This window comes from Hippoglossus hippoglossus, chromosome 22, assembly GCF_009819705.1.
Source record: "Hippoglossus hippoglossus isolate fHipHip1 chromosome 22, fHipHip1.pri, whole genome shotgun sequence".
Taxonomy (NCBI): Eukaryota; Metazoa; Chordata; class Actinopteri; order Pleuronectiformes; family Pleuronectidae; genus Hippoglossus; species Hippoglossus hippoglossus.
In genome coordinates, this window is record NC_047172.1 from 25698435 (window position 1) to 25711426 (window position 12992).

The following is a 12992-nucleotide window of genomic DNA, read 5'->3' on the forward strand; positions in this document are numbered from 1 at the left end:
AAGGTGACTTCAATTTCACTAGCCACACCCAGGCCTGATTACTGCCAGACCTGTTGAATCAAGAAATCACTTAAATAGAACCTGTCTGACAAAGTGAAGTAGGCTAAAAGATCTCAAAAAGCAACACATCATGCTGCGATCTAAAGAAATTCAAAAACAGATGAGAAACAAAGTAATTGACATGTATCAGTCTGGAAAGGGTTACAAAGCCATTTCTAAGGCTTTGGGACTACAGCGAACCACGGTGAGGGCCATTATGGAGAAGACTTGGAACAGTGGTGAACCTTCCCCGGAGTGGCCGGCCTACCAAAATTACTCCAAGAGCGCATCGACGACTCATCCCTGTGGTCATAAAGGACCCCAGAACAACATTTAAAGAACTGCAGGCCTCACTTGCCTCACTTAAGGTCAGTGTTCATGATTCAACAATAAGAAAGAGACTGGGCAAAAATGGCATCCATGGGAGAGTTCCAAGGCGAAAGCCACTGCTGACCAAAAAGAACACAAAGGCTCGTCTCACATTTTCCAAAAAACATCTTGATGATCCCCAAGACTTTTGGGCAAATATTCTGTGGACTGACAAAACAAAAGTTGAACTTTTTGGAAGGTGTGCATCCCGTTACATCTGGCGTAAAACTAACACAGCATTTCATAAAAACAACATCATACCAACAGTCAAACATGGTGGTGGTAGGGTGATGGTCTGGGGCTGCTTTGCAGCTTCAGGACCTGGACGACTTGCCATAATTGATGGAACCATGAATTCTGCTCTCTACCAGAAAATCCTGAAGGAGAATGTCCGGCCATCAGTTCGTGACCTCAAGCTCAAGCGCACTTGGGTTATGCAGCAGGACAATGATCCGAAACACACCAGCAAGTCCACCTCTGAATGGCTCAAAAAACCCAAAATGAAGGTTTTGGAGTGGCCTAGTCAAAGTCTGGACTTAAATCCAATTGAGATACTGTGGCATGACCTTAAACAAGCCGTTTATGCTCAAAAACCATCCAATGTGGCTGAATTAAAACAATTCTGCAAAGAAGAGTGGGCCAAAATTCCTCCACAGCGATGTGAAAGACTCATGGCCAGTTATCGCAAACGCTTGATTGCAGTTGTTGCCGCCAAGGGTGGCACAACCAGTTATTAGTTTTAGGGGGCAATTACTGTTTCACATAGGGCCAAGTAGGTTTGGATAGCTTTTTTCCCTTTAATAAATGAAATCATCATTTAAAAACTGCATTTTGTATTTACTCGGGTTATCTTTGTCTAATATTAAAATTTGTTTGATGATCTGAATCATTTAAGTGTGACAAATATGCAAAAATTAAAAAATCAGGAAGGGCAAATACTTTTTCACAGCACTGTACATATACTTCTACTTGAAGTTTCCATTGTGGTTGATCTGCTGTCACCTGTGGTTGCTAGTGGTAACAGTCAGTGTATTTTTAAATGACACATATCAATGATTGGGGGCAGCAAACACACCATGTAAGACAATCAATAGTCTTTATTGCCTTGTAGTATATGTTTGATATAAAGTCCCAGAGATTAGAACCAATGAACTTTACAACAGATAAGTTTATAATTTGAAAGGCCTACAGTGCTAGACTAAAATGCCAGACAAAAAAATCCTCAATCTGAGGGTTTGAACTCCAACAAAGAGGGAAACTGCTCCAGCAAATTGAAATATTGTTTTAAAAAGTATACAACCCTGGTCCTTAATGCAACATCAGCAATTCTGCTCAGAAAATAACTGTACCATGCAATGATATTACAGTACTCTAGAAAGGATCAATATCAACTCTATAAGCTGGTGCAGGACCAAGACAAATGAAACACTCACCCCCTGCATTATGTCAGAGTACACTGCATCTGACAGCGAGCTCTTTTATTTTTAAAAAGCATTTTCATGCCCAGTAACAGTAGAAGCTTACTGACACATATGGTAAACACTGGGCACCAATACTATATATGTAGGCACAGTATTTACACACATACTAAAACGCCCTTCATAATTAGAATCATCAGCTTCCATCAGGTTTATGGCTGCAGAGCACTAACACAATCTTCACTCCAAATAAACTGCATTCAAAGTGACAAACAGCACTGCATGCATGGAAAAACCAGTCTCATCAATCATTGCAAAAAGACCACTGTGTTGGCACCTGGGGTGCAATGGAACGTGTATTGTTTGTTACAGGATGTTCAGTTTAGTAACTGACTGTCTTTGATCCAATATCAATGTACTAAATAGTTTGATACAATCTAATTATTCATATTTGTTTTATTATTTTGGGGAGTTTTTCATGTCAGTAGACAGGCCGCACCCTAAAAAGAAAAAACCTAACATAAACAGCATATGTGTGAATCAGTAGTTGATATATGTTTCAAAATAAAGCAAAATTGTAGTTATTGTAATAATTGTCTTTAAAGACCTGTCTCATTGTAATCCACCAGTCCTTTATTAGCCTCCAGCATTCCCAGATTACATTCTATCTCCAACGCCACATGCCCTGATTTCGTTTTGTTTTGAACGCACAATGAGTTCACTTTTACCAGTCTTACAATTGAGATACCAAAAGGATGCCATTCACTATGAAATTAATTTTTGAAAACATGCTGGTACCAACCAATACAACCTCTGAAAGGCCTCAGTGTAGGCAGACAGCACATCTGTAATGTGCAGAGGTGACAGCCTTGCAACAACACTCAGTTTAATTTCCTCATGAAATGTAAGAACATAGTTTCTGGTATGTTTCATAATATTTTCTACTCCAAACTCAATGGAAGAAAAAATATTTTTGGTCAGCTTTTCAATTTGCTTCAATAGAATTCCAACGACTGATCGACTATGTCTTGAACTAAATCTTTGTGCGGCAGTACAGTAACAACTTGACCATTGAGTCCTTAGTTTGCATTAGGGTTACAAACACATCACCATTGCACTTACATACACTTTCTTAAACAATATTTTTATGCCACTTACTCTCTCCAGTAAAATACACTCACTTATTCTCTCTTAGCCAAACACAGTCTGCCATTTATAATTCATTTTATGTACATACTTACTTTACTTGGACCACCATGTTAAAGCATGCTGTGCACTACCCACCCCCAACCCTCAGCATAAATTTCAGTTGAGATCAAGGGGAATTATTTGTGGAAAATTAGAGACTTAGCAGTGCTTACATTAAGCATACAGCCAGCGTATTATCTCTGAGGTGCTAATGAACCCAGTTGCATTGGAAACGAATGTAGGTGGTCCTCCTGAAAGAGTAAAATATGTATGGTTAAACATTAGCTAAGAGGGGCAATATTCAGACCAAAAGGGCTTCATGTGAATGAATTCATAATTAGACGATGCAAAACGAAAAGATGAACGCCTAAAGAGCAAGTTTATTAAATTAGGTATTTTCAGGCAAGGGGCAATTCCCCTGAGGACCAGCACTGAAGACTATTTAAGGCTTTTTTTATTGCACCCTTGGGGCCCTTTGGACTCCTTTGAAATGTTGTAAGTGGATAAAGCAGTATGGCTGATGGTGACATTTTCATAGGAGTGGTAAGCAATAATAGGCTGGAGCCAGCGGGGTCTTAGGCTACCATGGTTAAACTCTGTGATTTCACTGTGCAAACTGTGAAGTATGTGTGTTTCTGTTTGTTTCACTCTGTGATTATAAAGGTAATTGAGATGATCAAGCTCATAGTCGACACAACTGCTTTGGCACCAAGGAAGAGTTTAACTGCAGGGATATATAATCAGATTGTGGAATGACTGTGAAACACATTAGGAGCTAATATGTCATATCTTCAACTTCCTCTGGGGAGAAAGGGGCATTTTTCATTTGATTGATCAATTATTATTTAAATCTTTATATAAAATCGACCATGATAAAAACCCAACAGCATACTCTGCTACGATAAAATAAAAGTAAGTGTCAGAAAACAGAGATTATAACATGGACTGGATTTATCATCATGTGAACAAAACATTATGTGATATTTAAATATTATTTTATTTTTGTTTGTAGTCTATTAGTAGATATAATCATATCTTAGATATCATTTAGTCTGACATTTTTTTAGCCCAACTGTGGTTCAACTTCCATATTTCCTCTGTAATAGTGTACTCTTCTGCTGTACTATTTATGCTGCATAAATTATGTCTCATTATATCACAAGCATCATTTTGTTTGGAGTTGAATATACAGACCTGCTCAGTCTTCATTCTTCACTATGTCCTAAGGGCTATTTATTGACATTTAGTTTACAGAGGAAATAAAATGTTGTTTCTCAGCTTCAAGTGAAGAATTTTCCAATCCTCCAAACACAAAGGGATTCTAAATCAAACAAGGTTTGACTCTGAGTTTCTATTCTTCCATAATGTTTGGCGAATAAGCTTGGAATTAGTTGCATGTTGGCAAATCTTCTAATGAACAGTTTAGTGCTTGTTTCTCTTGCAGATTATTCAGTTGAGTGGACTGAAGAGAAATCAATTACCACAACTTAACTTTCTTTATTTATCCTACAGCCGTGGAAAAATGGCCTTACTTGACAATGCACCGCTCTTAAAATCATGCGGTCAGATTCATTTCCTATAAATATTATGTCGCCGGGATAAATCCCTCCAAGGAGGAGGGGGGAGAAGGGCGAGAAAAAACAGAATCCCTCCAGAAATGAAAAGACAAGAGAGAATCGTTTTTTACAGACCACCGCTGCTTTCTTAGCTCTTTTGATTAGCATTAATGTTGCACTGCAGAAGTCTGCTGGCACAACTGTCTCCTTACACACACACACACACACACACACACACACACACACACACACACACACACACACACACACACACACACACACACACACACACACACACACACACAGAGCGAGAAAGCTATAGCTGTCCCTGCTTGTGTAATTGTAAAGGGAACAGTTTTTTCTTTTAAATTAAATGCATGCTGATTGTTATTGTATCCCCCCCCTGTGTGTGGAATAGTCAGCAGCGAGGTAAATGTCACTAAGTAAGTGCCACATTATTTTCCTTGGTGGTTGTAAGCAGGTTTTGCATGCAAAATAAAAGCAGAACAAGGAGAGGGAGGAGGTGGAGGAGTGTTCCTGCATGTGTATGAATGTGAGGGCTTATCAGAAAACAGCGGAGGGACTGGACATATGTCGCTCCTCTCATTACAGGCCGAGACGATGTAACGAGGCGCTTAGTGGTGCATTTGAAATGGTGTACCGTGGCAGCTGTGACTATCACATGGGAAAAAAATTAAAAGCGGGTAGTATGGGTCGCAATGAGGACCACCAAGGACCTGCCGCTGACACAGTGCAGCCTGTCATTGAGATGGCCACCAATCCACACACACACACACACACACACACACACACACACACACACACACACACACACACACACACACACACACACACTATAGTTGCCATGAATACTTTATTCAAAACACTTAGACTCAACAGTCTTTCCGTTGTAGTTTTACACGATCTTGCTTTAATGCTGTTTGGGAAACAGCATGCATAACTGAAAAAGGATAAAACCTTGTCTACATGTAAAATAGTCTATTTTACATTCTCTGCCTCTTATTGAATTGAAGCAGTAGCAGTTAAAGTGAAAGGCGAGTGTGATGCTCTATTAGGCTGAATTGAATTTGCATGGTCGGGTGGCCGCACAAGTAATATGAGTGCTTTAGTAAGTAGGATAATATTACAGACCTGGGCTCGGTGACGGCTCACACTGGAGGCTCTGTGACCAATATTATCACGTTTAAAAACATTTCCTCATCATACAAGCCAACAGAGAAAGCATCTTTACATCTGTCATGCTCATGCATATGTAAATTATATGCTAATTATGTGAATAATGTTCCCATTTTAATTATTTATTTATATTTGCTGTAGATTGCCCCGTCTTTACTGTGTCAGGTTTTGTGGTGCTCATAGTCCTCAATATTGTGTCTTGGAATTTGGGGGTTGTGAAGAAGTTTGCATCACTTCTGGAAGTTTGTTAATTACATGGGAACAGTTCACCTTAATGACCTTTTAAAAAAATAATAAAATTATAGAATATCCTTAGACCTCTGCAGCCCAGGTACAGAGGTACATATAAATGTAAATTTTCACAACCCTAATGATGCATCACAAGTGATTAACACGTGAATATGTTTCATGTGATATGAGGAGTAAACACAAATGTTTTTGTGTGCTTCCTGTCCTATATTTGGTCCAAAAATACAGAAATTAGCCTGCTGTAGAAACTGATGCCTTTGCATATGACTTGTGTTGCTTAGTTAAACATAATAAGCCCAGGCCTCAGGCTATATATTTGTGGTCTTTGCTATAATCCTTTTAGTGTTTATGATTATTTGAAAGACTGAAATGAAGTGACCAAATCAAATGTTTGTGCCAGTGAAAAAGCTTTGTCAATGTAAGACTCCCAGAATCCCTCAACATAGGCATCCACCATCAAACACCACAGTTAGGACAAGTGAAATTAAGTCATCACACACAATCCGAAGTGGGGGTTTATTATGATGGTAATTTGGTAGTAGTTTCAATGGTCATTTTGATAAATATTGTTGTAAATTTTTTCTATACACAATCTGTATCAAACTCTAAACCAGCACTGTCACCCATCTCTGTGTTCTTTCTCTCCTATGCTCCAATGGCTGATACCAATCTGAAATCTAATATTCAGCAGGGAGTTAAATGAGCAAAACATCCAAACACACAGATTCGGCATGCCACGCTGAGGCTCTTCACACATGCGCACACACACACACACACAAAAGTGTACATTATTTTTTAGATGAACCATTTAAGGGAAAAGTGTATTTTACACAAAGTGGCATTAATTAAATCGCTAAATGCACACTATTATGTATTTCAAATCGATGCGGATGAACAAAATCAGTGACAGTGGCAAATACTGTGAAAGTCAATTAGAATTTTATGTATGTCTTTAGATCTCTCTCTTTTTAAAATGATAAATGAAGTTACTAATTTTGTCTGTGCTCTTTCACACTGCAGCTTTAATTGCTAATTGTTAAGAGCGAATGAATATATTTGCATATTAATTAACTCCCAATTTACATTTTTAATTTGCTGCCTTCTAAGGGTGTTAGATAAAAGGTTGTGTTATTTTAAATAATTTATCCTTTATGCAGAAAAGATGCTGAAAGGAAAATGTGGGTGTGATTTTTAACCCATAAAAGCTTGGAAAATGCATGCTGAAAATATATACGTACACACACACACATATAGTGTATGTGTCTGTACTAAATATATATATATGAAGAGTTTTTAATACAAAGCCAGCGGGAGAGGCAGAGCAGCTGTGGACGGCTGAGTAAAGAATAGTGAATGCACTAGAGTCAAGTTTGGAAACCAGATCCCTTTCTCTCTGTCTTTTCCTACTGCCTGCATGTGTCTCGGAGAGAGAGAGAGAGAGAGAGTGTGAGAGGGAATGCTTTTCTTTTTATCACTCCGTTTTGTCCTCTCTCCCTCCTGACACATCAATTGATTTGGCAGCCGGCGCCTTCAGTTTCCGTCTTTCACCACGAGGCAGCAGCGAGCGGAGAGGGAACGAACAAGTTCAGAAATTCATTAAGATGAAAAACAGCTGCCACTGTAGTATTTCTTGTGAGGACGAAGTGCTGCGTGTGTGTTTCTTTCTCTCTGTGTGTGTGTGTGTGTGTGTGTGTGTGTGTGTGTGTGTGTGTGTGTGTGTGTGTGTGTGTGTGTGTGTGTGTGTGTGTGTGTGTCAAAAAATCTTATGGGTAGCAAGCCAGTTGCTTCCACATTCTTACTGAGCATTGTTCATTGGCTCTGTGCCACAAATTAACCAGTCCCACAAGCAGTCACCAGCCGGACGCACACACTACTACTTATTTTTCCTTCTATAGTTGTTGCTTTGACAGACAAAAAAAATCGGAGGTGACAAAAATGCAAACAAGCTATGACCGACCTCAACATGTCTTCACTCTAGCTGGAGGTTTTATTGTCTAAAGGGGTGATCCGGTAGATGAATCAAATAAAAAAAAAAGGATAAACAAAAGGATTTAAGGAGATTTAAGTAAAATAAAGGATATTGGATTTTATGAAACTAAATAGAAAATTTAGGCAAACACAAATGAGATGAAATTGTATCTTTATTTCTGATAGACATCTGACTGTGTGTGTGTGTGTGTGTGTGTGTGTGTGTGCGCACTGATTATTGGGGAAATTCAACAACCTCTACCAATTACACACAAGCCTCTTGTATACATAAACAGTGCAATTTACGTCTGGTTGATCTGTCTAATTCTTTCAACAGGAGCACATTATGGTCGCAGTCCTTTTGTTTCCCACCTTGCTTCGCTCTCTGCAGCATGAGAGCCGAGCGAGGAAAGCCTTCCAAGTTCTTTTGTACCACCCGTGTTCCTTTGAACAATAAATCATATTTAGCTACAACAGAGGAAACAGGGCGCAGCTCGGAAATATGAAGGCGGCAATTCAGCGAGCCAGCCAAGATGAGTGTAGGAGAGGCAGTTAGAATGCCAGTGTGTCACTGACATGTGGTTGTGGAGGGCATGACACACTTCCAGCACCTGAAGCAGAAGTGGAAAAACACCTCATTTAAAAAAAAGAAAAAAGAAAGCAAAATGGAAATTTAGGGGGAATAAAAAATAGTATGAAGAGTCTCAGGAATTGGGCCTGGCAACATTAGCATTGATTCAAATGGTGGTAAATCCTGATTGGTGCTTAGGTGTATGCATTGTAACATTTTTCCAACGGAGCCCCGCCCACATTAAACCAATTAAAACAATATGGACAAAAAGAAAAAAAGCATTTCTCACATCAGATACTCAGAGCAAATTATTGCATGTTCACGTCAGACCCATCATTCACTGTTAACAGTGAAAGTAATTGTGTTTTTCTGAAGACACACATAAAGATCTCGACAGAGAAGGGTGTTTTTAGGTTGCCGATGCACAAAATAAGCGCTTTGAGTGGTCATCAAGACTAGAAAAGCGCTATATAAATACAGACCATTTACCATTTACCATTTTCAAATGCATGTCAAGTTGATTGGTTGAAAATAGGGATGCTAAAAATATGGCTAACTGAAGCATTCTCTAGCAGAAGCTTCCTCTAAAGCTTCCTAAAAAAATCTTCTTTTTTTTTTTTATCTCACACAAAAATGTTTATTGTTAGGGTTAGTTTTACTCCCTTATTTGAATATTGCTAATACTTTATTGTTTTTGTACATGAAGATACTGTAATTAAATTTTGGTTTGCTATCAACGAGGTGTGTGTGTCAAAAAATCATATGGGTAGCAAGCCAGTTGCTTCCACATTCTTACTGAGCATCGTTCATTGGCTCTGTGCCACAAATTAACCAGTCATCCTCCTGTCAGAGATGGAGCCAGCTTTTTTTTTATAAAAAGCCAAATCAGCTTGATATATTTTAGATAAACCCCTGTCACAATAATCCCAGTTACAGAATATCATTATCTATAAATCTACATATAAAAAATAAAAACTTAAAAAATATTCTTTCTCTGTAAAAATTTACAACAAATCAGTGTTTTCCACCATGTGCACGAATCTGCCACCTCCAGTGATTCATGCAGTCAAATTAGATGTATGTAGAGCAGTGGCTCTGGCAAATGAACACATCAACTGATGACCAGCTGTTTCTAATTATTATACACTGGTTAATTAGGACGCCATGTCACCATCAACGGCGGCGGTAAACTGTGTGAAATTTATAATTCATGCTTTGGTGTCCAATAAGCCTACCTGTTCAAACCACTTCAGTGTGGCATGGATGGAGAGGCCGTGCGGAAAGAGACCATGAGTGTGGATGATGCACTGTTGTTGCCAAATCTCTCTCTGTGTGTGTGTGTGTGTGTGTGTGTGTGTGTGTGTGTGTGTGTGTGTGTGTGTGTGTGTGTGTGTGTGTGTGTGTGTGTGTGTGTTCACACCTTTCACTCACACCTCCTGCTTATACCCCTCTCCCTGTCTCTCTCTCAGCAGGGTGTATGTGTAGGTGGCAGTGTGAAATGTCTGGATCTCAAAGGTAAGCTGAACGCCTCACTCCATCATTATTAAATATGCTTGAGGACTTTATGTGACATTCATGAAACACTGAATTCTTTTGTTATGTTTCTCGTCTATTGGAAGTGTAAATAGACAGACCAAAATATCTTAATAATTCATTCATTATTCATTAGCCATTACTTTACTCTGCTTTGATACCACTTTAGTAACCCCAAATATATACAAAATAAATGTGATTGTAAGAACTCAACCTAATCCTATAGCTCAAATCTAAGCCAGAATTCAATTCCAGCACTACCCCACATTAAACCACAGCTAATCTTTGTTCAAATCCTACTCCTGAATACATCCTTGATAGACTGACTTTGATCATACACTAAACTAAACCTTAATCTTGTATGGATCGTAAACTTAAACCCAAACTGTTCTTGCATGTAACTAAACACAGCCCTGGTTCGAATACAAACCCTAAACCCAAATTGTAAGCTAAATAGGATTGACTTTACATTGAATTTGAATTTTTTAATCCTATATCTTAATCCTACTCCTAAATTGATTGTAGCACCAATTTTAAGATGGAGATAATAGTTCAAATCTGACTTAAACTCCAAGTCAAAAATCCGAACAACAATTTAAATCCACTAATCCTAAACTAATATCAATTATAGCACTCACATTTAGATAAACCAAACCTGATTCAAATATTACCCATTTAAACACACAACATTAGAAGTGCTTACACTGTGTCTCTGTGTAAAGTTTTCTCATACCTCTAGTTAAGTATGTTACATACAATACATATTTTTGATATTTTTTAGTATTTTGATGACTCATCCTACACTCAGGACGGTTTCTTCTCATATTATTTGGAGTGATGAGTTATCCAGCCCATCATGTAAAATGTGATTTCACTATTAGCTTGTGGATACAAATATTTAATTGGATATACCTTTGAAAACAAAGAACGTGGTTGAGCTTTATTTTGGACCCTTATTCATTTCATTACAATAAAACAAATCCCTCCTCAAATCCTGACCCTGATAACATATCACATATCAGCATATCACAACTAATCCATGGTTAAAATATTAATCCACACATAAATCTTAATCCTTAACTAAATATAATGGGAGCTCTTCAATTAAATTTAAACAAACCCAGTTCAAATGTAAATCTTAGACCAAAATTTAGTTTCACGCCTCACATTAAACTAAACGTAATCCTAGCTCAAGCACAAACCCTAATCCTGAACTAAAAATTCAAATTCTAAACCCAAGTCCTGACTCTAAACTAAACTCAAATTTTTTGGCCTCAAAATCAAACTAAATTTAAATTCGAAATGCAGTTCAAATCTGTACGGTATGGTTCTGAGAAATATGTTGTAGCCCAATATCACAACTAAAAGATTTGTCTCAGGTGGCTTAACAATGTGAGCAGCATATGACACCCTCTATGCTGAGAGCGGTGAATCTGATGAGGACAAACTTTCCAAAGAATCCATTGATCCAAAAATGGATGAAACCTCAGGACAGGAAGTAGATGTTGTGTGTACAAAATATAACATTGTAATTTTTGACATGAATTTTATTTTAACAGTATGAAAAATCATAAAACTGTATTTGAATAGTATAACCTATTATAAACTATTGATCTGAAATCAATGTACAATCTAATAATGTACAAAAATTAGAGAATAAATTCAATACCTGTCTGCCACAGTCCTGACATAACTGAACATTATAAGAAGAGGATTTATCAAGACTGTTGTACAAGTTTTTTTCTTACTTGTTAAAATCTGTTTGATGACATTTTATTTGAAAACTGTTTACTGAATTTTGCCTATAGAATACACATTCTTGGTCTTCACTAAACTTAAAAACTAAAGTTTTTCTTTCACTAAGACGAGGGCAAAATGTCCAGAAACCTTACTGAAAATGAAAAGTCAGGTTGTCCAATTATGATTAAAAATAACATGGACTTTTTTCATGATACCACCGCTACAAATAAATTTATGAAAGAGCTGACAATGTTATTACTGTTGCACTGTTCATACTGACCACATCATACTGTAGATTTTGAGATATTTCTGCATCATAGTGCGGTTAAAACTTTTAAAAACTGGATAAAACATTCTTTTTGAATAAGCTGCAGATTGTCTGAACTTGTTTTAACATTATGTCTCTTACTATATTTGATCTTATTACATGTTCAACAATAAATGCTATTGCGCAAGATGTTTCAAAAGTAACATATAACATATGAAAATTTACATTCATTGTGAATATTAACTATTTTTAATTGCAAATCACCACAATTATTGACCAGTGTTTTGGGTCAAACTCTTAGGATACTATCATAGTCCTATAAACTATTATATTATATGTTTGAGCAATATGTTAATTTTCTGCTGCCAGCAGCAATTTTAATTAAAGACTAATAATGTGGTCCAGTGGAATACAGTGAATAAAATGTAACCATGTTAACTTAGTTACTCTTTTATCAGGCTCTTTCAATGCTGCTGTTGTTTTTTTTTTGTTTAAAAAAATAAATAAATGTGCCTTAATGTCACACATTAATCTTCCTGGCTGCACTGGATTAAATGGTAGCTCGTCTTTTATTTACCAGTTGCCATGGTGAATTACAGTATCGAAGCTCTGTTGATGATGGCTTTTTTCATTCACCAGTTGAACCAACTCAGATCAGCTTTCAAAACTCTTTGAGTTACCACCTAAGGGTTCATTAATTAAGTCCTCTAGGTGAGGCTCTACCTTTGTTACTTTGGTTAAACTGCTTTCTAGAAGGCCCTGGAGAACAAAAATCAGGTCCAAGGATGGTCGATGGTCCAGTACAGTGAAGAGAAAACAGGGGAGAAAGAGACAGTGGTTGTGTTTCCATTCAGTTGTTTAAATTCAGGCATTATCAGTTTGTGGAGGTGAGGGGG

At 37.5% G+C, this 12992-nt stretch overlaps 1 protein-coding gene across 1 annotated transcript in view; it reads left to right on the forward strand.

The window, feature by feature from the left end:
• si:dkey-288a3.2 (protein phosphatase 1 regulatory subunit 37) overlaps positions 1–12992 on the forward strand; it is a 38488-nt gene that overhangs the window by 2816 nt on the left and 22680 nt on the right. Inside the window, exon 3 of the mRNA XM_034577097.1 lies at positions 10025–10070. Coding sequence (XP_034432988.1) covers positions 10025–10070 — 46 coding nt within the window. The remainder of the gene's footprint in view (positions 1–10024; positions 10071–12992) is intronic.